This window comes from Eumetopias jubatus, unplaced genomic scaffold (genome assembly GCF_037043125.1).
Source record: "Eumetopias jubatus isolate StellerSeaLion01/CBP00866 unplaced genomic scaffold, mEumJub1_p1.0 scaffold_2, whole genome shotgun sequence".
Classification (NCBI taxonomy): Eukaryota; Metazoa; Chordata; class Mammalia; order Carnivora; family Otariidae; genus Eumetopias; species Eumetopias jubatus.
In genome coordinates, this window is record NW_028274808.1 from 125,663,237 (window position 1) to 125,689,569 (window position 26,333).

General features: G+C 35.9%; 2 protein-coding genes across 5 annotated transcripts in view; one reads left to right on the top strand and one right to left on the bottom strand.

Moving 5' to 3' along the window:
- The window catches only part of HPGDS (hematopoietic prostaglandin D synthase), a 38,209-nt gene that overhangs the window by 6,157 nt on the left and 5,719 nt on the right, over positions 1 to 26,333 (top strand). The window contains exons 2-5 of the mRNA XM_028117790.2: positions 1,329 to 1,421; positions 2,196 to 2,305; positions 7,972 to 8,070; positions 11,644 to 11,808. Of these exons, the coding sequence (XP_027973591.1) occupies positions 1,329 to 1,421; positions 2,196 to 2,305; positions 7,972 to 8,070; positions 11,644 to 11,808 (467 nt within the window). The remainder of the gene's footprint in view (positions 1 to 1,328; positions 1,422 to 2,195; positions 2,306 to 7,971; positions 8,071 to 11,643; positions 11,809 to 26,333) is intronic.
- SMARCAD1 (SNF2 related chromatin remodeling ATPase with DExD box 1) overlaps positions 15,324 to 26,333 on the bottom strand; it is a 72,928-nt gene continuing 61,918 nt past the window's right edge. For 3 of the 4 annotated variants that reach the window (XM_028117787.2, XM_028117785.2, XM_028117786.2), the window contains exons 18-24: positions 26,163 to 26,280; positions 25,830 to 25,951; positions 24,185 to 24,373; positions 23,571 to 23,689; positions 22,494 to 22,676; positions 21,352 to 21,461; positions 15,324 to 16,689 (exon numbers count right to left, since the gene is read on the bottom strand). In XM_028117787.2, the coding sequence (XP_027973588.1) occupies positions 16,628 to 16,689; positions 21,352 to 21,461; positions 22,494 to 22,676; positions 23,571 to 23,689; positions 24,185 to 24,373; positions 25,830 to 25,951; positions 26,163 to 26,280 (903 nt within the window). In that variant the 3' untranslated portion in view covers positions 15,324 to 16,627. Of the gene's footprint in view, positions 16,690 to 21,351; positions 21,462 to 22,493; positions 22,677 to 23,570; positions 23,690 to 24,184; positions 24,374 to 25,829; positions 25,952 to 26,162; positions 26,281 to 26,333 lie in introns of those variants that run through there. The other variant, XM_088021107.1, reaches the window with a different exon arrangement.

Consider the following 26,333-nt stretch of genomic DNA (forward strand, 5'->3'; position numbering starts at 1 on the left):
TGTTTTGCTCACCGCAGTATCTCAGGCACCTAGACTAGTACTCGGCACACTCATTAGGTATGTACTCAAAGATGGTTTGATTCCTGATGTGAACCGTAGTTCATCTTGTACTTAGTTACTATGCATACAAAAGACACCTGAAGGTTGATTCTAGTAGTTGCTCTAGGGTCATGGGATTGTTCTTTTCTCTCTTTCCAAAATAATTATATTCCCCAAAGCAAGGCACTGGTTGGAAAAATTGTGATCAATACATATGATAAAATATAATGTAGCCATTAAAAAGGTGATGTTTCACTGATTTGGAAAGATTTCAAAAAGATGTTGTCGAATAAAAAAAGTGGTTTACAAATACATACTATAGGATGCTGTTTTTAAATATAAAAGAAAGCAATTAAAATATTCAAATGGTTATAATTATGTGGTAGAATTTATTTATCTTCAAGTTAGAATTTTTCTATAAAAACATATATTACCCTCTGACAAAAATATAATAAGTTTAGATAAGAAAACAAAGTAGGATCTACAGATAGAATGATAATACATCTGCTATGAGGCTGCCCTATAATGGTACAAATTGCTTGCTGCCTTACTATATACTTCACATAGTCCCTCATCAAAATAAGAATCTGGCTAAATTCTTTACCATAACTCAATATATAAATCAAACTCTCCATTTCCTCAACTTCTTAAAATTTATTTTATTTATTTAAAAAATTTTTTTATTATTAAGATTATTTATTTATTTATTTGAGAGAGAGAGAGCACAAGCAGGGGGGAGGAGCAGAGGGAGAGGGAGAAGCAGGCTCCCCGCTGAGCAGGGAGCCCGACGTGGAGCTCGAGCCCAGGCGATCCCAGGCGATCCCAGGAGATCCCAGGACCCTGGGATCATGACCTGAGCTGAAGGCAGACGCTTAGTCGACTGAGCCACTCGGGCGCCCCAGACTATGGTTTTAAAGAATAATTAATGGTATCGCTGATCGAGGCCACAAAAATTAATGAAGCTTTGAAAGAAAGGTTTATTTAAAAGATAAGTAGTAGGTATATGTAAGCCTATGAGGTAATATACAGTTTAATATGTAGTATCACTATAAACCTGGGTTTTAGACCTGGTGCTGCCATGAACTCTGCAGCAGGTCTTCTAACAACTCTTCTTCTAAAAGACCTATAAAGATTCCACTACAGGGGGCCTACTGTCCCTTTTAGAACAAACATTCAGGAATTCCGGAACTTTAAAATCATGATTTGTTTCCATAATTATCAGTAAAAATGGAAGTAGTATTACTTGACTTTGTTATGGAAGTTGATTTTTTGCTTATTTTTTTTTTAAGCTCTTCCATTTGGTAAAATCCCCATTTTGGAAGTCGATGGACTTAACCTTCACCAGAGCCTGGCAATAGCAAGATATTTGGCCAAAAACACAGGTAATATGTTTGTTGTGTTGAAGAGTTTTGATAACTGAAAAAAATACATGACATATATTCACTATTTGTTTATTAAATAACTATTATTGAACAGTATAGTGTAAAGAATGAAACAAAAGATACGAAAGAAACAAACCTAATCAGCTGAGGGTAGTTAAATGGATTGTGGCGCTTCTACTTACAGGAATCCCATGTGGCTGAAAAAAGAGCAGGGATACCCTTAACACACTTGTAAAGGAAAGATCTGTAGGATATATGGGGATGTGTATATTGAGTGGGATATATAGTTTTATTTTTATAAAGAAATAATGGAAGAATACAAAAAAACCCCTAATAGAGGGGCGCCTGGGTGGCTCAGTTGGTTAAGCGACTGCCTTCGGCTCAGGTCATGATCCTGGAGTCCCGGGATCGAGTCCCACATCGGGCTCCCTGCTCGGCAGGGTGTCTGCTTCTCCCTCCGACCCTCTTCCCTCTCGTGCTCTCTATCTTTCATTCTCTCTCTCTCTCGAATAAATAAAAATAAAATCTTAAAAAAAAAACAAAACAAACAAACAAAAAAAACCCCTAATAGAATGGTTACCAATATGGTAGGTAGGTAAAGGAGCAAAATGAGATGGATGGGGCACAGATAGAAGTTAGTCTTTATTGGATACAGTTTTATATTGTTTTGAATTTTTGAACCATAAGAATATATTGTCTATTAAAAAGTTATATTTGAATATAGTAAATTAAATCCAGCATATTTCTGGGCATAAAATGGTCTCTATTTTATAGATTTGGCTGGAAAAACAGAATTGGAACAATGTCAAGTTGATGCAATTGTGGACACTTTGGACGATTTCATGTCACGTTTTCCCTGGGCAGAGAAAAAACAAGATATAAAAGTAATGTGATCAGTTTGTTATTACTACTATTAATTATGTCTACTTGTGGGGTGCTTTAACGCCTGGGTGGCTCAGTTGGTTAAGCGTCGGCCTTCAGCTCAGGGATGGAGCCCCGCATTGGGCTCCCTGCTCACTGGGGAGTCTATTTCTCCCTCTCCCTCTGCCCCTCCTCCCACTCATGCTTGCTCTCTCTCTCTCAAATAAAAAAATCTTTAAAAAAAAGTTTCTTTTTATCAAAGTAAGACATACCTATAGTTTTAAAATATCAAATTATATTTAAAAATTTAAAACAAAATACAGTGATTCCCTGCTCTACCGTCTCTTCACATTAACACCTCCTCAGACATAACCCACTTTTTAACACTTTTAACTATTTCTTTAGGACACGTAAATCCGGCTTTCTTTGATTCACTAATTTTAGTTTCTCTGGACTTCTTATTATAGTAATAAGAATTTATCTCTTATGTAATCATTGTCTCTGCTCCCCTTCTCCTGAACTCCCAATACAATGATATTAAAATGTTTTGGCCAAATCAATAGTCACTTGTTATATTAGTATGCCTACGCAAATATCGTACAGACACGCAGGTATCTGTCAGTTGTAGTATACCTTGATTTTATTTCCTTGCTCACTTTACCTCCTCAAAATTAGTAATTGCCTGCCTTCATTTGCCTAATTATTTTTACGTTTATTACTGAACCTTCCCACACCATCCAGTAGGCCACCAATACAATTTTCCACAAGGTCAATGATGTCAGATTATCCACTGTTTTCTTGGAGAGATTTGGCCGAGATCCCCTCTTTTTCTGCAGAGCTGTCTGGGTTTTCTGTGCATCTGCACATCTGTCCCCACTGGACTTGCCTCCACTGCCATCCCAGGGATGTCCTTCTCTTGAGTTGGAGTCCTATTTCCCGGATGCCATCCTCTAGCTTTGCTTACTTCTTTGTCCTCCAAGATTCCCAAAATTAAAATGACAAGAGGTGTACTGATGACGGACAGCATAGATATGTCTGTCTTGTGTGTCACACTGCTTCAGTCTGGTTTGGTCACCCTAAAAAACCTTGTGCACCATTGTCATTCTGTAATCTTTATTATCATATTTTTCCTCTTTGTTTTGGTCTGTCTCTTCCCAGGAGTCAGACCATCCTTTAGAAGCCATGGTAAAGAATAGGAAAATTAAAAAGTGTACCCAAAGCTCTCGGCATGTGGACAGGCTGTGTTGATTTTGAGCATCAGTAGCCATTTGTGGAGTATTTCCCAATATTACTGTCTTTAGGGTCTAGAAAGAGTCCCTAGAGAAGACTTCTGATTTTTGCCTGGAAAGAAAGGTGTGACTGCCAGTGTTCTGGGAAACAATCAGCGAAGAGAGGGCCACGAGTCTCAGAACTTAGTGTTCAGTATGCATATATTCATTCAATCCCCTATTTTGAAGACATTATGAATGTCAGCTCCCAACAGACAGACCATCGATTTCCCCCCTCTCCAGCCTTCTGATAAACACGGGGAAGAGGCATGTGTCAAGCAGTGTAAAACGAAGAAGGAAATCTTATGCTAAAACTACCTCTTTCACAACTTTCAGCCACTCCTCACATTACCCTCTCCCTTACCTCCTTACAATTCTAGATGTAGCCTGCCTTTTTCTGAACCACTTGAGGGTTTTATGGGGTAGATAGTGTTGGTTTTCAGCTTTCCCTTTGCAGATACCAGTCATCCATTAGCTTTATAGCTTTGAATTTTGTTTTCTCTTGTCTCCTCTCCTGTTTTCCACCTCTTTGTGGGTGCTATCTTTTAAAAAATATGGATTTACTGTGGTTTGGGGATGAAAAAAATCATACATGTGTGTCAAATCCATCATCTTTATCCAGAATTCTAAATAGACCTTGTAGGTTATGCTCCATTACCGCCCCTTAGTGGTTTCCTGGGGGGCACACATCACAGACTCTATTTTAAAAACTCTTATTTGTCTTCTCCAGTAGAGCGTGTGGTGAGGGTAGTAATTACGTCTGTACTACCACTCATGCAACACACCCATCCCTGTGCTTTTCACGCAGCAGGGACACGTGTGTGGCCTCAGCCAGTCCTCCCAATCCTTTCATGGGATACATGCTTTCTATCATCATGCTCACTTTGCAGATGAAGAAACTGAGAATCAGAGTGGTTATGGAGTTGCCTAGAGCCATGGACTCATTTAAATGAGTGACTAATACCCAGAGCATCCCTTAGGGAGAAACTGTTATCTTCATTTTCGCGGATGGAGGAATTGAGGTTCATGTAGAAGTAACTTGTATAAGGATATTTAGCTCAAAAGTGATACACAAGGAATTCAAGTCCCCGCCACTCGGACTCAGACCTCTTAACCACTGGCTGTAAGGCCTCAGTGCCGGCAGCTGGTCGGTATGCACGGATGCGGTGTGGCTTAAGGTCTATATCCAAAAGTTACTGCACAGAGTGAATGACAGCCTTATCAATTTACTTAAACATATTTAGGCTAAATACCACTTAATTAGGAACTTCTGATTTCAATAGAGATATTTGGAACATAAAAGTATTCACATTTCTGATTCCTTGATAGAAATATAAGGTGTGTCACACACACACACACACACACACACACACATGACTAACCAGAGCAAAGTCTAAAATAAAAGCTCAGCTTTGATATAGCAACATATTCAGGCTCTGGAGTCACACTGCCAGGCTTGAATTCTGATGCCCTTCTAGTTGTCACATACCTACCTATCAATAGTTCAAATTCTTTGTCTGTAAAGTAAAGATACTATAGAATCTACTTTGAAGTATGTTGGGAGGATTAAATGTTAGCATGAGTACCTATGACTAGGTCGAAAGTGTTCAACAAATTTTAGATATTATAATTATAGTATCTAGTATATTAATAACTATTAATATGTATAATTAATAGTGTTATATAGTTCACTGCTCGTTGTTTTTCTTTTTGTTGGACATGGCATCTCTATTTAACACATCCTTATAAATGCAGAAACAAGTAGATACATAATGTCCAATTTAGAAAAACGGATCTAAAGCTTTTCATTTCACATGCCAAAACCCCACTGACTGGCAGTCTATCAACTTATAGGCTTGCCCTTAGCTATTTTTTACCCTTCTGTGGCTGAGGCTCCATAATAGAAGCTACCTCTCAAAGGAAACTATTCTTTGAATGCTTATGATATGAGTAACACTCTACCTTTGTATTAGAATAACAATGCACTTACATACCTAACTAAAAAAAAAATTCACAGGACAAAATCCAAATTTATAAATAAATCATATGAAGGGAGGACGCGTTGCAGAAATATTGCAGTTGGCTACATACTATCTGATTAATAAGGAGGACCTGGCTGGTATACGATGAAAAACCCGCATAGTTTTAGTACATTTCTTCACCTAGTCTGGGTGAAGTGGGTCGCGTTGCTGCCACCTTGTGGTCAGGTAATTTTTCAAAAGCAGAATATTGATAACAGTGAAGACGAGTGGATAGTAAACATAGTCCTCTTATTATATGTGCCCTAAAAATCTATCAAACACACATAATTATAAATATTTCAGTATCTGTTGCTAGAAATTCCACTTCCAATTTTAAAAAAATTAAAATTAATTTAGAAGGCAAAATATGTTTGTGGACATTGGTCACCCTGATAATCCTTGAATTTACCACTAGTGTTTCTCTGGTTATTCAACCTGTCTGTTTCAGTTTCCTCATCTAAAGAATGAGGAGGGGAGGACGAAGGATGAGCAGGATCAAAGAAATGCCAGTGGCGCATTTCCAATACTAAATGATTTTGGTAGTATGGATTTAAAAATAGTGCTTTGGAGAAACATCATTCCTCTAAAAGTCATTTGATAGAATACTGTAGCAATGACTTCTCAGGTTGAGAAACCTCCTGACTTATAAGTCTCCAGAGGAAGAGGAATGAAATTTCTGAGTCTACCAAGTGTAAGAGCGGCTATCTAAGATTTATCAAGAAATGCATTTTAAAAAAGTACACATCTGGAAAAAAGGATGCATAATCAAATTTCATCTTCTTTATGTTATTTTGGTGAGTATTCCTTACAATGACTCTTAAATACTAATGATTATGTTGGGGTTAGTAATTTACATATCGTTAGATGAGATGAGTCACTGGGATGATTCACCAAACCTATAGAGAACCTGGGCTACGGGAGAAGTCAATACAGATAAAAGATTTTTATTTGGCACTGTGTGCGCACAAGCATCTGTGTACGTGTACCTTAAGTGGTGGAAATACACATTTGAAGAAGTAACAAAATGATACAGGTGAGCACACAAAAGTTTTGGAAAGCTGTCCAGCAGCTACATCCTATTCCATTCAACTCCGTTCCATTTCTAGCTTTTCTAGGAGAGCGAAATTGACCATCACCTTCCCACCTGATGCTGAGCTGAGCTGGACTGGGCTGTAGGAAGTGTCACATGGATCTGGGCCCATTGCCTCTCAGCTCACAAATTATGTGTAAGAAGAACTCACAGTGTTTTATTTTAAACTATGACAGATTAACCATAGAGAAAGAACCTTATGAATGTAGGTGGTATAGAACAGTGGAAAGGATATAAAGTCAAAATGATGACAAGCTTTCCAAGTTTCAGTTTGTAAAATCGGGCAAATGTATGTTAATATGTAATGATGCTTTTGTAAACTCTACAAACAAGGCATTATGTGGCAGTAAAGTCTATTACCTTGCTAAGTTACAGTAATAACAGAAAGTAAATCAGCAAGTTGGTGAGGGAGTTATCTACTACCCGACTTGCCTTAGTAAGGCTGGATTATAGGTAATTTGTCATTATTAATAAATAATATATATATACACATATTTTATGGTATTTTTGAGTTTGGCTTACATTTTATATCCAAGATACACACCGGCCAGAATTTTCATATATAAGCAAACACTTCTTACAAAGAAAGAGGCCATGAATAAATTATTTGGTCTTCCAGAGTTTCAAGGAAAAATACAATTTTTAAAAATGGATATATCTTAATTTTTCTCTTCTAAGGATATTTGATTTATAATGTTACCTTACATAATATATATATCAAAAGGGGGCACTAGTTGATGGTTTTGTAGATAACAGTCAAGGCAGACTAACCTCATAGTCTCAAAACCTCATTTGTAAGGCACAATGTCAAGCCAACAAGATCCATAAAGCCTAAGAGCATAAGGATTCATTATAGATCACTTCCATTAAGTGTGATGGTGAAATAAAAGACTGCCAACCTGAAGGAGCCTAGCCATACAAAATAAAACTCATTTCTTTACCCTCAGTTATGTTATTTCACTTCAAAGAGAATGAGGATAATTTTAGAAATTAATTACCTTAATAAAAATTAAGATAAAAATCATGAAAAGATTTTGTAGGTGAAATATTTGGTCATTATATACAAAGATACCGTAAGAAGTGGACACAAAAGTAATTCATGAGTAACAAAGGGATGACTAAGTATGAGGATTCAGACCTCAATCTCGATAATGTCATACATTTGAAACAAACAAACAACAACACACAGCTACTTCTCTTTCTTTCTGAACTCATGTGGGAGAATAAAGATGGAAAAATCTACTTCCTTTTCAAATCATGTTATTTTTCTTCCTATTATCCTTAAAGTGATCTTCTTCATCCTCTCCTAGAATCAGATGTTTAATGAGCTACTTACATATGATGGACCTCATCTGCTGCAAGATTTGGACACATACTTAGGGGAAAAGGAATGGCTTATTGGTAACTCTGTGAGTATGTTTTTACATCTTTAAAAAATACAAGTATACACACATACACATACATATAACCAAAAACTTACAAAGACTCGGTGAGGAAAAAAAAGTTACCAATAAGGAAGGACTAGATAGCAGGGATAAAAGCTAAACTTCTTTGAATAAACCTGTTTTGGTGGACTTAACTTTGGAACTATGTACTAAAATATTTTATATAATTATATAAAAACAATGAAAATATTTTAAAAAGCTAACACTGCAAAGCAAAAGCAAAGTGAAGCAAATGAACCTATGTTAAATTGATGCATGAAATGTGTAGAGAAGTACCTATTACTCAATAAGTGAGGAGAACCATTTTAAGAAATATCATCATTTGTAAAACACAGTCATTTGAATATACATTTTATTAAAAATATTCTCTCAGAACCAAAAAATAGAAATCTTATACCATTTTTAGTAGAGGCATACATCAGAGAGATATTATGGGTTTGGTTTCAGACCACAGCAATAAAGTATCACATATCAAATGGATTTTTTGGTTTCTCAGTATATATAAAAGTTATGTTTACACTATACTATAATCAGTTAAGTGTGCAATGGCATTATGTCTAAAAAAATGTACATATCTTAATTAAAAAATACTTTATTGCTGAAAAATGTTAACCATCATCTGAGCTTTCAGAGTTGTAATCACTGATCACAGATTACCATAATAATGAAAAAGTTTGAAGTATTTCAAGAATTACAAAAGTGTGACACAGAGACACAAAATGAGCAAATGCTGTTGGAAAAATAGTGCCAATAGATTTGCTCAACACAGGGTTGCCACAAGCATTTGTCAAAAATGTGGTATCTGCAACATGCAATAAAGCAAAGCGCAATAAAACGAGTGTTCCTGTAATTCTATTCTTAGTGGTACTGAGTACAGTCATATGGTTTTATTAGGATTTCTGATATAACTTATTTTGGGGTAAAGCAGTAAGAAAATATGTGGATGTCACTGGGAACCAGGATTTTCAGTGTGGGAGAAAGAAGATAGAGATGTAAGATCAGTGAAGCTAAGTAAACACCCTATTCCTGAATGTGAAATATATATATGAATATATGTAAAAATATTATATGTGAATATATAAATTTATATATATATATAACATAAGGTCATGATGTACTGACTGTTATATATATAACATAAGGTCACAAGGTACTGACTGTATCTTAGGATAAAGAAAAAACCATGTTGTATCTCTTTTTCTTGAAACAATGACCAACCCTGTTGTCCTGGGCACCTTCAGGACCCAGATTCTGGTCTCTAAATATTAAAAGGAACCAGGGCTTCTTAGAGAAATGGCTCGTTCTCAATTTGGGACAGGAAATGTAAGAGATGAGCTGGAAATACCTTGTCATATCAGAAGCAGATAAATTATCAAAGACAACTGAACTGGGGACTCCAAAGTCAACTTGAAGCAAAGGCTTCCACTGGCTAAATACGGGACAATTCAAGCTTCGCTAAGAATATTAACAGCAGTGGATTGAAACAAATCAAAATGAACGAATCCATGAATTTATGATGACCACTCCTACCACCACAACAAAACACAAACACATATATGCAAACCCCCAAACCAAACAGAACTTCATTGGTTACTTTTGGAAGATGATATGGAGACAAATTACTACTCTGAAAACTGTTTTTTAAAAAGTTGGGAGGTTTGAATAAAGAATTTATCTTGCCTTTCCGATCTGTGCCAGTTGTAACTCGAGATAACACAAACCGAAGGGCAAAGTTTGTCTTCATGTAAGTATTCCAGTTAGTAAGTAAAAAGGGGAGACTAAAATCAACTATCACCATTTTCCAACCCCTGATGGTTGGAACAGACCGAGGCATTGGTTAATAATTATTAATATCACAGAAAGCGAGACAATCAGCTATTACAGCCCTACTACTGAGAGAGAGGAGCACGTTACTGACAAAAACTCAAATCTAAACATGACTCAGATGCTGTGGTAGGTCAGAGTCTGTGCCTTCAAGGAGGCTGCTTTCTAGGAGACAAGACACAGACTGCTCTGGGCAGCACTCTCATGACTTACTCTGTTTATGGTCTGTTGAGTCCTTCTGGGTGACATGGACACATACTTTCCACATCTTTATTCTCAACTTTCAACCTCATCACATGCTTCATTTCCTCCCACATTCCCCAATAGACTTTCCTAAAATGGTCCTCTCCCTGCCCTATTGAAGGACTTAAAATCCACCCCCCTTGTTTTCTATTAAGACTCTTCTGTAAACTACCTCCGGACCCCATCTCTCAGCACTCTCTCCCTTCCTCAGTGTTCCACACACACTGGCATTTTGTGCACTCCTCCAACACACAACTCACTCCCACCTAAAAGCCTTTATACTTGCTGTTCCCTCTGCCTACAAGGCTTCATCTGCAGACCGCTGCCTGTCTGGATCCTGTTCTCATTTAAGCCTGGGCTTAAATGTCACACATGTAAGGTCTTCCCTCCATGACCACCTGAGGGTCCTTCCCATCACTTCACTTTTTCCTCATCATCCCTACCGGTTGAAAAATGTTTGTCTTCCTGCTTCTAAAACAAAAGGTGCACCCGGAAAAGGGTCTGTATCACATCTTGCTCTCCAGTCCAGCCCAGCCCAGCCCAGCACGTAGACCTGCACATCACACACAGTAGGTACGCCATAAATGTGTTGACTGAACTCCGAATCCTCTAACCCAAAACTCTCCTGGTTGACAGGTGTTTAGTATGCAGGTTCATAAAACACTAGCAATTAGCATTATTAGATTCCATACAAAAATAAAACTACGGATAGCCCACATTTAAACTTCACTCTTTGATGGGTATTCATCATCTGGAGTCAAAGTAATGTCAGCCAGATTAGTTTCTAGTCACAAAGGGAAAAAAAAGAAGTTTTCGAAGAAAAAGTATACAAGGGCAGGACCGGGCTGTCATCACACCTGGGGATCCATTAATGCTCGGACACCGTATGTCTTCGGAGGTGATGTAATCTAATGTGTTAGCCAAAAATATTTCACTTGCAACTACGAGCTCTCTAGGGATAACTTGCACCCTATCCCTTTATACTCTGCAAAAGGAAGGAACAAGGTAAGATGAAATAATCACACAAATCCTGAAGACAGGACATTCTTCAGGAGTAGTGTGAAATCTCTAGTAAAAGGGAGTTGGCATAACCAGACGAAATGCATGTCTTGGAATGGATTCTGCTTTGTCCTATAAAGGACATTTTTGGAACAGATGAAAAAGTATTGATTGGGTATTAGACAATGTATTGTCGCAGAGAGGTGAAGATTGAATCAAGTTACAAGAGTATGTATTCTAAGATCTCATTTTAGAACACACACACACACACACACACGTGATACCATTATACAAAGAGGTGTTAATGGTAGCAACCTCTGGGTGTTGGGAGTATGGTGTTATCTGTAATTTTCTATCATATACTCATTCCACTTTCATAGTAACAGATAATTTTGAATTAAAAAAACTATTCTTGATTTAATAAGTTATGCCTTCTATGTTCAATGGCAATTTTTGTTTGCTTTAAACTAGGTTACTTGGGCAGATTTCTACTGGGAAATTTGCAGTACCACACTTTTGGTCTTTAAACCTGACTTGTTGGACATCCATCCCAGGCTGGTAACATTACGGAAGAAAGTGCAAGCCATTCCTGCTATCGCTGACTGGATACAACGAAGGCCCCAGACCAAACTCTAGGTAATGCCTGCTGCCTCTAAGCTTTGTTATTCACACACAGCATCGCTTCCATCAGATAAGAAGCTCGTCAGCCTGCCACGGAATCTACACACTCCCCTCCCAGGCTCCACCAAGTCTTTCACTTTTGCCATATTCTGCTTTAAAAAAAAAAAAAGAAAGAAAGAAAAAAGGGGGGGGGAAGATCACTTAGTTTCAAGTATCCCTTTTGCCCCCCTTTCCCTTAGAATAATTTCATATCATTTACAACTGAGAAAAAAGTTTACAATATAGGCAGGGCTTACATTTCATGAGGTTTGACATACATGGATGTCAGTCACAACGGTTTAGGAACATACACGTTTTCCCCCAAAATGGTTTGGACTTAAGCTGTAATTGCACAAAGTGTTAACTTTGCTGCCAGCTCTGTGGTCCACAAATCACTATGTAAATAACAGATGCACAGCATGACCAGTGCCCAATTCCATCACTTCTTTCCAAGGCTGTTAATGAGTGGCCACTGCACATCTGTTACGCACAGGTAGCAGGGTGGGTAGCTGCCTTGCCGGCTTGTTTCTCAGTGATAAACCCACTCAGAAATTTTTAAAAAGTGGATCATTGAAAAAGGGAACTCAGCAACAAAGATGAAAGAAAGTACAATAAAGAAAGGAAAAGTGACCATGCTGGAGTCAAATTCAAATTACACATAAATGGAAAGAGCAGACTATAAGAACATTTACACAGCTGCCGTTCAAGGGGCTCCAGAGATGTAGCTGGAAGAACTTGGCAGACCTACTGACAGAAATGAGGAAAATGGCCGTGACAAAGGTGATGTTCCAGAGGAAGGGAGACTGCCAAAGGGCTTCACGTTAAAAGAACAGAGATGGGGCACCTGGGTGGCTCAGTTGGTTAAGCGACTGCCTTCGGCTCAGGTCGTGATCCTGGAGTCCCGGGATCAAGTCCCGCATCGGGCTCCCCGCTCAGTGAGGAGCCTGCTTCTCCCTCTAACCCTCCCCGCTCTCATGTACTTTCTCTCATTCTCACTCTCTCAAAATAAATCTTTAAAAAAAAAAAAAAGAACAGAGATCAAAAGAATGAGAAGACAAGCCACAGACTGGGAGAAAATATTTGCAAGAGACGTTATCTTTACACGATATGTAAACCATGGATACATGATATGGAATTCTTTACTTTCTGCTCAATTTTGCTATGAACCTAAAACTCCTCTTAAAAATAATGTCTATTAAAAAAGAAAAAAGCAGGGATATTTCCTGACACTGGAAATGCAATAAAATGTGGGAGGGTGATCCAAACATAATTTGCCAAGGTATAAAAAGAATGCTCACTTGCAATTATACATGAAGGTATTATTAAAACTATTCTTAATACATTTTTTACCGAATACACTTTTTCAGTTTCTTTTACTACTAAAATTAGTTTTACTACTTTATTTACCTATACATTTATAACCGTTTTTAATGTGTTGAGAAAAAAATTTAAGTCATAGAACATTTTCTTCATTGACTTAAGATTATTTTGCACAATTTCAACCTGCAGTCATTTTTATGGTCCTACACTACTGTGGAAAGCAAGAACTGCCCATATAAACAAACCATTTAAATAGAAATCTTCCAAGTAACTATAGATTATCCCTCAACACATTTTAAACCATAACTATAGCACTGGAATATATTTTAGTTCAATTTGCATGTTAATATTAATATTGGATTGTCTAATCTTAGCATGTCATGTTATATATAGAAAGAGACTAATGAAAGAGATGGCGTATACTTGAAATGCAGGACAGAGGAAAGAGAACATGGTTGAGAAGCCAGAAATGGGGAGAGGATGTAAGGGAAGAAAGAAAAAGAAAAGGAAAGCTGGGCTAAGTATGATTTTGTTTAAGGTGCTTCTTTCATCCCAACAATGTTCTACAAAATAGGAGAAAAGATGTTAAATACTTGATACATCATTAAGGATTATACATAAAAACAAAGTATATTTCCCAAATGACTTGCTTCTTTGGACCACATTTTCTTATCGCTAGTCGCTGTTAATAAATGATAACAGGTTATAAGTGAATCTCATTGCAAAGTATTGTATCATGTTATCAAGGCAATTTAAGAAAAAATTATCTTTCACAACAGAAATTCAAATAATACTCTCGACGATGAAAGTAGTAACTTTTTTTTCCTCTTATGCATGTTCATTTTCTGCCATAAAATTAAATTCTGACAAACTTTAATGAAAATAGAATTTAGTAAAAGTGAGAATGACAATGCTTATCTAACATTATGAAAATCCACAATAACATCAGTCCCACTTGTTTACACAAATCATAATTCAAATATAAAATGCAACCACAGCAGGGCTCATAAAGAAGTATTTCATTTCAATCATAGCATCATCAATCTTTAGGTCATCTTTTTCACTGAAGGGACAACACATTCCGTTATCCCACCCTGTACCCAAGATAAATGGCTCCTTGCTGAGCAAGTATGAATTTGAATCAATCAGAATTGCAGATTGTAACCAGAAAACACACATTTTGGGAAGAAAAGAGTTAGAAGAATCAGTTCCTTAATTTTATGGACATTTTAAGTGTCTTGCTTAGGGTCACCCAAATGGAACCCTAATACTCCTGTCCAACCTCCCTAATACTCCTGTCCAACCTCTATACAGTAACACCAAAGTTAGAAACAACAGTAGTTAATGTTGCAATATAAGTATCTGTTGGTGTAAAGTTACAAGTCTATGGGGTCAGGAATACAGTTATGAAACACATAAGGCATATGTCTTCTACCTTTTAAGTTGCATTAAAAAATAAAAGTTGCTTCAGTTGGTCAAGATGATATTCCAACTATGGCTTCACATGCTCTTTACTACTGGTAATAGATTATGATGTTCATATGAACATCAGTCCAATGAAAGGACTAATGGGAATATATCCTAAGTAATAAATTCCAGTTTATTGAGAAATAGATAATATTTAAGGACAAATGATCTCATTTGTGCTCAATATTGTATTTTTAAAGGTAAAGGGAGAGTTAGAAACTATTAAAAAGGGTGTGAAAATACAACTTATGATCACAAATATTTTTATTAAGCCCAAGACATAAAAGAGCATGACAGGGAGAACTCAACTACATCTCATTAAAGATAATATGGACTTAATAACAACAAAAGAAACAGCCTCTCACTGAAGACACATTACCACAGAAAAGTTAAGAAATCCATTATGAGATTTTGAAAGGTAGTATTTCCAACACTCTAAGTGATTTGGGTCCTGCAATGTAGGAAGAGGTAGTAATAGTATTTGCAGATTCCTTCTAGCCCCATTATACTAAAATATATCGATTATATTCAATATACCTTCAAGATTGGAAAAATCTACTGAATCATGAGTTTTCAGAGTCTGTAATATCTGAAGATTGCTTTGAGAGCTTCATTACTCTTCTAACTCCAGAGGATTACATGACCTAAGCATCTTAGCAAGTCAGGATGCCTTGAAAGTACAATCTCCAAAATTAACAAGTCTGTGATTTATAAATAAGTTTATTTATAATGATATTTACATAATAAAAACAAAACACATGAAACTCACAAGTTATACAAAGAAACTGATGTATAATAAAAACAGCAAGATAGACTGACAGGCAAAAATTTAAAGAAAGATTTAATAAAGAGTTCAATATCAAATAGACAACTTTACTTCTTCTAAATTTCACTTTGTCACCCACACTGAATTGGAATTGAACAATGGCTCTCTCTTCAGGAGGTCCTGTACTGGAAATTCTGGAAACTGATAAATTATATTGAGAAGTGTTTAAAGTTAATGACCTATTTCCATGCAGTACCTAACGCTGCCTTAATATGAAGTCACATTCAGTCTGCTTTGAAGTGAAATAGCCTGTTAATCTGTTCTGCCAGGCTAGACAAATGTTACCCACATTTTGCTGATACGTGGAGACGTGGCAGGAATAAACTACTATTTAGAGAGTAAAGAGAACTGGAGCAGAAGTGACTGGGCAACAGTTTCAAGAGAAGCAAAAGCCAGGAGAGGAAATCAATGAAAACATGCACAAGAATAGGCAGAGTAGTAATAAGCACAATTAGTGCAGTGGGGAAATGAACAGAAGGAATTAATCCATGGAGCAAGAGAAGGGCTTCTTCATTACTATTCACTGGAAAACAACTTAGTGCCTAGCCAAATTTGTTTTAACAGAAGTACTTGGAAGGACCTGGGGGTGTTAGTAAATGGAATGCCACCTTTAAATTCAGGTTGAGTTCTTGTTGACAGTGGTGAACATCTGCTTCAAATAGCAATAAAATGAAAGCTATATAATCTATACAGCTGCGTCCTTTAAACTAACAAAAAAAGAACTTCAAATGAGACAAGGAAAAACAAGACGTAAGCATTGTCAAATAAGGCACATGTAAAAATCTACACACATTATCCAGTGAAAGACAATATATATATATTTAGAGGTAGAAATAATTACAAAAATACTGACATTTCTAAAGCATTAGCATATTTGTTACAAACAATCACCAACTAATCCCCATTCAGAAAACTGTTTTGTAAAATGATTATTCAACATCTTCAGGACTACATATTTGTGGGTGTTTTTTTTGTTTTGTTTTGTTTTTTTGAAATTTCACATGTGAGCATCTGGAGAATTCAGTTAGTGGCAAAAAAGTTGTCCATACTATGAGAAATGTAATATGGAAATTATAAAAAGTTATAAATGTTCATAAACCCCATGGTCGTCATAATGTAAATGTCCTTGAGTGCACCAAGTTGATATTTCCTCATCAATTAGGAATTCACAATTCTTAAATTTCACAGGCCCATTGACGTTTTTAGTAACGTGGCTATATCTGCTGGCATACTCCCTTCGTCACCTGCAGGTCAGAAAGGGGCATTAAAAGTTTAATAAAAATATTTTATGAAATATATTTTCTCTAACTTTCATGAATTCCTAATCATCTTTCAAGGTCCAGTTTGCTTCAGTGTCACTCCTTGTTAAAAACCTCCGTGAGGGGTGCACAAGTGGTGCAGTCGGTTAAGTGCCTGACTCTGGGTTCTGGCTCAGGTCCAGATCTCAGGGTCTTGAGACTGAGCCCTGCGAGGGGCTCCACACTCAACATGGAATCTGCTTCAGTTTCTCTCTCCCTCTCCCTCTGCCCCTCCCCACCGTGCACGCTCTCTAAAGTAAGTAAATAAATCTAAAACAAAAACAAAACGACCTTTACAAATCCCTACATACATTTAAGGCTATTTCCTCTGTGCTCATGTTCATATTACCAGCACAGTAATCTAGAGGCTAGGTTTCTGCGTTGACATAAATAAAAAAGATAGGCAAGTATTAATCTGGATCATATTCTATTCATATAGAGCAACAGTATTTACTACTCAGGTTTACTCGATAAAAACATTTGTGCAACAAAACTAAGTAATGCAAATAAAGACAACCAATGAAATCATTCATCCAAACCCTTATTTTCAATCCAAAAATACAATCACTTAGACTTAACTGGTATATCTAAACAAAATTGTGAATATGGCATACCAGTTGAAGATTAAAGTGCTCACTGTAAATAACATTTTCCCAATGTTTGCTCCATATTTCAATTAAATGAGACTCCAGTATCTAGACACTTATGCAGGAAGCATTCAGGATCTTTTTTTTTTTAAGATTTATTTATCTGAGAGAGAGAGAGCGAACTCCCGAGTGGGGGGAGGGGGGGAGAGAGAGAGAGAGAGGAGGATCTCAAGCAGACCCCCCACTGAGCATGGAGCCCAACATGGGGCTTGATCCCATGACCCATGAGATCCTGACCTGAGCTGAAACCAGAGGCCAGACAGACAGACGCTCAACTGACTGAGCCACCCAGGTGCCCCCAGGATTTTCTAAAGCAGGAAAACATTTTGTGTCAATTAAGTACTCAGACTGTTTAGAGATGAACTGATTAGTTTATAGTGACAGTGGTATAGTTGACAATTCATAAATATTTGTACGTTCACAGCAATGAATAATTTTATAAATTAGATGTGGCTACAATGCAGCCAAACTAATTCACTACTCTGTCACACATACACACCCCAGTTATAATCTAAAATTCTGAGTACTTTTATCTACTCTTCCTTCAGTAAAACACATATGCAAAGAAACACAGACTATTCCATAAACTCTCAAGGAGTTCACGGACACCCTTGCGCCTTGAGGCTCTTCCATAGATTTAATAGCCTATGAAATCTAACTTGAAACGTGCTAAATTAACTGACCCAACTAAATAATCAGACAGCTCCAGAAGACAGTAAGACAAGAATTCAAGAAAGTACAAGACAGCAAGACTGTACAAGATTCAGTATTATGGGAATGGAAGGGGGGGTGAAAAGAGGAAAAGGGCTTGAGGAGACTTTTGTAAGTTTGAAGATACTGAAGATATAATGCAATAAAATGCAATAAAATGCAATGGGTGAACTCTGGATTTTTTTTTTAAGCTATAAAAGATGAGGGGATAATTGGGAAAACATGGTAATATTTGGAAATTACTGTTAATTTTCTTGGATGTAATTGGCAACTCAGTGGGAATGCTAAAATATTCAGAATGATGTGTCATGTCTACAACTGACTGAAATGGTTCATGAGGAAAAAAAGGTAGATGAAGCCAAATGTTTACACAACTGCTAAATTCATTTATACTCTGCTTTTAACATCTCTGTATGAAAATTTCCATTTTAAAAGGTAGAAAATCTATTAATCACATTAAGAGATTAAAGAAAAATAACACACCCCCAAACCATAATCCTTATTCTAAAGCAGTGGCTCTCTGACTTTAGCATGTATCAGAACACCAACCAGATTACTGAGTTCCATTCCCAATTTCTGACTGAGTAGGGATGGAGTTGGGCTTGAGAATTTGCATTTCAAGACAATTTCCCAGATGATGTTGTTGCTGTTGGTCCAGGGACTGCACTCTGAGAACCACTAAGGCAAGCTCTAGAAACACAAAAATCTGACAAGCATTTCTGAGAGGAATCATGGTACTTATCTTTCACAGTTTCATGGAAAGGGGGGCACAGAGATTGTTAACATAAAGCACAGACACACTCAATTACAAATATGCTTTTTGTTTACAGTGGAAAAGAACCTCACTGTGAGAGATGAAAAGGGTACATGTACTCTCGTTCGGTCTGTGTCCAATTATTTAAATGAATAAGCAGAAGCACAAGCAAAGATGATAAAATCATTACAGCTAAGAGAATAAAGACACTGTTGTATCCTTACCCTACCAAATAAAACACATACCAGAAAACACTGATACAGATAGCTTTAACAAGACAGAGTAAGATTTCCTACAAAAAGAAAAGAGTGATAAATGGGGGAATGATTCTTTTTAATAAAAGCTTTACAGGTAACAGCCTAAAAGCATAGCTGAAATAAGTTGCTATTCTAACAGATACTTGATGTGAAAATAACAGGTAAAACTTTAAACTAAACAAATTTATATAAATACAAATAATTTATGTGAATTATGACTAGACATGACTGGATATACACTGGTCTCATCTGAAATACCATTAAAATGCCATGGAAAAAAGAAATCAGGGGCATTATACAAAAGAGAAAAGAACAGAAGAAAAAAACAACAGTGGGGAGAGAGCTGTCAACAAATTTTGGAAGATGAAAAGCAAATGGAAGAATGGAAGCTGACTTTAGCAGAATAGACAAAGCAAAAACTTAAGTGAGCACATAGAAAATGCAAGAACGTTACTTCATACTCAGAATCTAACCACACCCCTCCCTCCCCCCACCCCCACTGCCCCAACTCAAGACAGGGGTAATGTATGGCTCCCAAAGGATGGGGAATATACAGAGCTAGAGCAGATTGAAGAGTACAACATCTAAAGCCTGCCCAACAGAGCCAGGCATTTACCCCAGATAACACAAATGAAAGTTTATTCTCTGGAAAGTCTGAATCAGAGGAAATGCTAAATATGGGCATAGAAGACAGTGAAGTTATACTGGAACAGGAAAATTAACTATATAAATAGGACAAGAGCCCTCCCTCCCCCCCAGCTTCTCCTTAGCTCTAATAATGCAGTCAACAGGTTTATACTCTATGTCCCACCATCCTCATTTCACAAAAGATTGGTGAATATGTTTCTGGGGAAATGAACTAGCCCATGAGAAGCAACCTATATAGTTAAAGACAGTGGGGACTCCAACAATCAAACTGCTGAAAGCCCAACTAAAACTAACTATGATGATTCTATTTAAAGACTTACTGTTAGAATTAAAACAATGTATCCGGGAAGGTGGCAGAAGTGCTAAAGGAGAACAGGTATTTAATTGTTTTTCTAAGTTTGAAAAGATGCCCTAACAAAACAGGAAAAACTGTTGTGCTATGGAATCTGCCTTCTATTGCTTCTGCTAGATTATCTGATATTGGCAAGTTGACACCTCCACACAAAGCTTAGTAACTGTTTAAGTTATAATCATCACACTTGCTTCTACTCAAACTTTTTTTAATGCCTGCCTCCCCAACCTGAAGGACACCTACTAATTTCACCATACACACCTCCCTCCCTCTCTCTCTCTCTCTTCTCAAAGACAGATTAAAATACACTGAACTCTTTATAGTACAAAGTGCCCAGCAAAATACTGGGACCTCGTAAATATTCAATGGAAGTTTGCTGAATTGAAACAAACAATGATCAACATTAGGAAGATCCTTACTTATTAGAATAATGATTAAACAGCTTGTATTCAGTTAAATTTAACATTAAATAAGAAAAGTACGATGTAAAAGACTGCATGCTAAGTTGTGTAAAAGGGAAAAAGAATACATATACTTATTTATTTCTATCTGTATAAAATGAGCAGTCACATGCTAATAAAAGTCAATGTGTCATTGTTAGGGGGAAATGGAGGATAGGGTGAGAAGGCGGCCTCTGTTTGCTTTTTATATCTTTTGAATCTTGAACTATGTGAATGTATTATCTTTTCAAAAATAGAAAACTTAATTTAAAAACTATTCTTTTCAAAAAGGTGGAATGAAGAGGGTTCTCTTAGAGGGTTCTTTCTAGTACCCAACCAACTTCAATCTGAAATTACTAAATTTTTGAGAAAAAAATGCGTTTTATTGCACTCTAGTACCCTTAAGTATTTACTGGTCAAAATGAAATTAATGTAAATTTATAGTTCTTATGAAATTAATATTACACCATGTATTTTAATTCTTGGGGATTCATATGTGTTACTTATATAGTAAATAAATTATAAAACTGTGGATAAAATTATAGAACTAATTTTATTTCGGGGATGTTTTGGCATCAAGAGATAAGGGATGGAAGAGACAGAATTATCCAAAATCAAGTGTTTGCATCAATTCTGGCAAAATAATCTTAGTTATTATAGTACTTTTGAAATGAGCATGCTTTTTCTATACTGTATGCCAGTGAAGGATTTGGGCCATTTTTGTTAATCCCTTGCTACTGCTAATTTGATGCCCTTTCATATAAATAAATACTGATGGTTTTGTTTACAAACAACTTACCTTCATCAACTGTGGTCATATCTTGTTCTAGTTTCAATTTCTGTTGGTTAATTTTTAGCATGGATTCTTCAATTGTCCCTTGGCTTATTAATTTTATAACTAGTACTTCTCTAAAGAAAACAGAAGATATGTCCGTTGGTTACTTAATATAAAATTATTTGGCTACATATAAGCTATATAAAACATCTTAAGAGTTCAATAAGAATAATCTGAAGATTGTATAACAAATACATCCATAACTTTACCTTATTTTATTTTTTTTATATCCATAACTTTAAATTCCCTTTTATTCAAACTTGGGATTGGCGTTTTCTGAGCATGTAACTTCTAAACGACCTTTCTTATTAATCCAAGATATCTGTACTCCAAAAATTACTGGTAAAACTTACTACAACAAACAGTCTGGGTGCAGATAGGTATTCATTTTAAAAAGGAACATGTTAAACAAAAACAAAAATAAAAATAAATTAAAAAAATAAAAAGGAACATGCTTTGCTTGTCAGGTTCCACTAAATAATTCAGTATAAAAAGTAAGAAAGCGTAGTGAAGTACAAGGATTACACAGAAGTTTTAGTCCCATAATAGGTACAGATAATATGATTCATAAATGAATTTATCAATATCTTTTGGAAATATAGTAACACACTCCACACAGAAAACACTGATTATTCACTACTTACATGTGAAAACAGAGTTGAGTTATAGGTATTAGCACCTCTTTATGGTCCAATGTCAAAATGAACCTTCACCTAAAATATCTACAACTCAAATAATGTATTTCCTAAAGGATAACAGGGTAGCAATAGTATACATTTTACTGTCTATCTGGCTCTTAAGGGATCTGACAAGACTTTTTAACTACTAATATTTTTCAAAGGGGCTGAACCATTGGTAATATTTTGTTTTCATCAGCTGCAGAACTGACTGGGGTGAGGTGGGAGGTTATTTTGCTTTAACTACTAAAAATGAATAGGATATATAGTGAAGTTCACATTCAACACTGCTGGTATGAAACATAGCAGCAGCCATGCTTTGCTGAAAATACAAACACTGAAGCAGGACACTGACAGACTATATTCTACTATTATATACAAATTAAATTGGCATTTAGTTAAAAATAAATTTCAACTCAAAACACTTACTTAGTCTGGCCTACTCTATGGCATCTATCTTCTGCTTGTTTGTCATTGTACGGGTTACAGTCAATATCATGAAGTATAACAACATTCGCTGAAGTGAGGTTTATTCCTAGGCCACCAGCTTTTGTTGACAGCAGAAACACAAAGATATCCATATCGGTATTAAACTCGTCAATTAGGTGAATCCTATAAGATAAACGTATTGGGCTAAATTTCACTAAAATGTATACAACTAAAACTGAAAAAACAATCACACTACATGGAAAAAAACCCTGAAGATGTAAATACATGCTCTTGGCAATATAGTTACCTTTCCTGCAGTTGTTTTACTGAAAGACCTTCCCAAATTCACCAAGTTCTTTTCTATTCCATTTCTCTTTCTATTAATTCTCACTTTAATTCAACTATTTGGGTTTGAGTAATGCTAAAGGGTTATCTTCTCCTTTGTTTAATGACTTCTGGCTTACCTAAATTTTGCATATGGCTTTTCAATCTTTAGCCTTCTCAGAAGTCTATTGGTGGCTGCTCTTGATACCAGATGAACTAAAGATTTCAAGATCAAATAGAGCAGTGTATTCCCTTTTAGCATGACTTCTATCTTTAATGCAGGGAAAAGAAATCATTCTGGCTGATAAAAAATAAACCTAAAGATGTAATGCAGTTTAAACACACTAGAAAAAGTATTCTTTTTTTTAAGACAATCTTTTAATCTTTGGGAATTAAAAAAATAAACAAACCAAACTTACTCAATTACTCTTAAAATACGAAAAGCCCAAGATTTTAAAACCATCTTGGTTTTTGTTTTTTTAAACAATCTTGGTTTAAAGGTAAAGTGCTTCAAGGATTTGAATGAGTCTTAAAGGGCAAAACATTCTAATTAGGTATCGAAACAGATTTCTATGCAATTCAGATCAAAAACTTAGAAAATTTTTATCTTAAGACAATGGTTTGAAATAACCACACAAGACTCAAAAGCAATACAATCCAATCAAATGCTTTATATACATTTAAAATTCCAACATTTACTCTTATTTAAAGGTGAGGTGGAGATTTTCTGAAACTAAAGTGAAATATACCAACCTTTCAGAAATCTGAGTCTTCCCATCTAATCTGAGGTACCTATGCTGATGATGTTTTAAGAGAACCTCTAAAATATCCAGCATCATGGTAAATTGGCTAAATAATACAACTCTATCACCCTGTGAAAATACATATATGGATTAGATACATGGAAAAATAAAATTCTAAGAATCTAATGATCAACTGCTTCTTTAACAAAAATCAAGTGATCACAGCAAACGTCTATTATATAATGATCCTGGGGTCCTGGGATCGAGCCCCGCATTGGGCTCCATGATCAGCGGGAAGCCTGCTTCTCCCTCTCCCATTCCTCCTGTTTGTGTTCCCTCTCTCGCTCTGTCTCTGTCAAATGAGTAAATAAAATCTTTAAAAAAAAAAAAATCAATACAGATGGTGTATTCTACTAACTTCTATTTTTCTTTCTCAGACTCAATAGAGGAAAAGTAATCAGGAAAACATATCCCCAAATAATATCCTCTAAATGTTCAAAGCATTAATTTCTAGAAACATATATAATAGATATAGGCTAAAACTTCAGGAAAGTCAAATCATGCCAGAATTATCTTAAAGAAGTTTAATTGGAAAAATACAAGAGGAGTAGCATTCTTTATTACCTTCTGTTTCAATTCAGACAAGATGCATCCTAAAACTCGGAATTTTCCAGAATCTAAAATCAAGTCCATGTCTAACTGGAAGTTATTAATATGTCTATACTGTTTACAAAGTACATGTAATTCAAAGTCTGTCATAACTTCCATATCTTCAAAGATCAAGTCAGGGTTAGCCTCACAATGTGTTGGTTCCTTAAAACAAAATAGAACAATTCACACTTCAAAATGAAGGTAATTTATAATATGACCAGAACACTCGAATAAAATTGTTCACATCTGATAAAATATTAAGTAGCTAAAAAGCACGTTACATGGTACAATTTAACAAAGGAAAATAATTTCATTATTTTAGGTACAATAAAGGTGGAAATGTCCTTACTGTTTTAGGGACAATGTCCTAAAATATTTAGAGATGAAGTAATGTCTAGAATTTGGTTCACAATAATCATGGGGAGGGATCTAGATGAAACAAGAGTAGCATCATTCTAGATAACAACTCTAAAAAAAAAATGGGTGGTTACATGGGCAGAGGATTTCATTATACAATTCTCTCTTTCATGTTTGAAAATTTCCATAATAAATTTAAAATAATATAAAAACATTTTAAAAAGCAAATAGTTGCTTTTAACACAAAGATCTATAAAGGAGAACTATAGGTGGGTGCTGAGGGAGAATGAGGCAAAAATAAAGATTTACTATAGACAAAATATAATGAAGAAAACAAATGGAGATAAACAACTCACTGCCCTGGACATAAAATCTGAGGGATCCTTTTGGTAAAATAAAGAAGTGCATTATGGCAGTCTCAATCAGGAGCTGGCACACTTTCTATAAAGGGCCTGACAGTAAACATCTCAGGAGGCTCCGAGGGCACAGTGATCTGTTCTGCAACTCCTCCACTCTGCCCTTGTACAGGCATACCTTGCTTCATTTTTGTGTATGGGTTTCACAGATAATGCGCTTTTTACAAATTGAAGGTTCGTGGCAACCCTGTGTCGACCAAGTTGACTGGTACCATTTTCCAACAATATTGCTCATTTTGCGTCTCTGGTAAATCTTAAAATATTTCTAACTTTTTCATTACTATTGTATTTGTTATGGTGATCAGTGATTATAACTTGCTGGAAGCTCAGATGACAGTAGCATCTTTTTTTTAACAACAAAGTATTTTTTAAGTACGTACATTTTTTTAGACATAATGCTACTGTACACTTAACTGACTACAGTACAGTGTAAACATAACTTTTATATGCACAGGGAAACAAAAAAATTCATTTGACTCCCTTGCAGTGGTCTGGAGCCAAACCTGCAGTATCTCTGAGGTATGTCTGTGTTGAGAAAGCAGTCACCAAAAAAAAGCAACAGAAAGATGGGGCTGTGTTAAAATAAAACTTTATAAAAATAGCCACGGTCCTGTTTGGCCCTAAGGCCATAGTTTGCTGACTCCTAACACAGACTGTCAATCCCCTTGGTTCTTATGTTCCCCGAAATTATCTTGAACTTTGTCTTAAAAATGCTTTTCTTAAATATGGGGTTAATGGATCAATATGCTCATTAGGCTCAACTGATCTTTAGCTAGCCTAACAATTTAACCTTACATTTAATAGCGTTAATAAAGGTTAGTGTTAACATAATATGAAATCCTTACCTTTAGCATAAGCTGCGACATTTCCTTGAGCTTTTCAGCTGTGTAATATTGGCGATGTAATAAAGGATGATTGGCCATTTTTCGCAATTGCATCATGACATTGCACATTTCTGTGTTTTTTTCTGTGAGCACACATTAAAAACAAAACAACAAAACCCAAGCTGACAGCTGTCTGCTAAAATACATCTCAATGCAAACAAAAAGTTTAAAATTATTTCTTCAAATTCTAAGTAATTTTTAAAAATGAGCAAATCCCACTATAACATGACTAAACAAAATGTAGCCCCAGTACAGGATTATTTTTCACATGCAATTGTGAAAATCAGATTATACCCATGTTATTGATAGATTTTTTCAATCTGTTGAAAAGACCCAAATAGAGTTGCTCCTGTTTCTCTGACATTGCACACAATTCAATTCGATCTTTCTTGGGGGGTAGCTGCTTGAGAACCTGAGAAAGGAAAACAGTTTAAAAAGATCATTCAAATAAAGAAAACAGGTTTT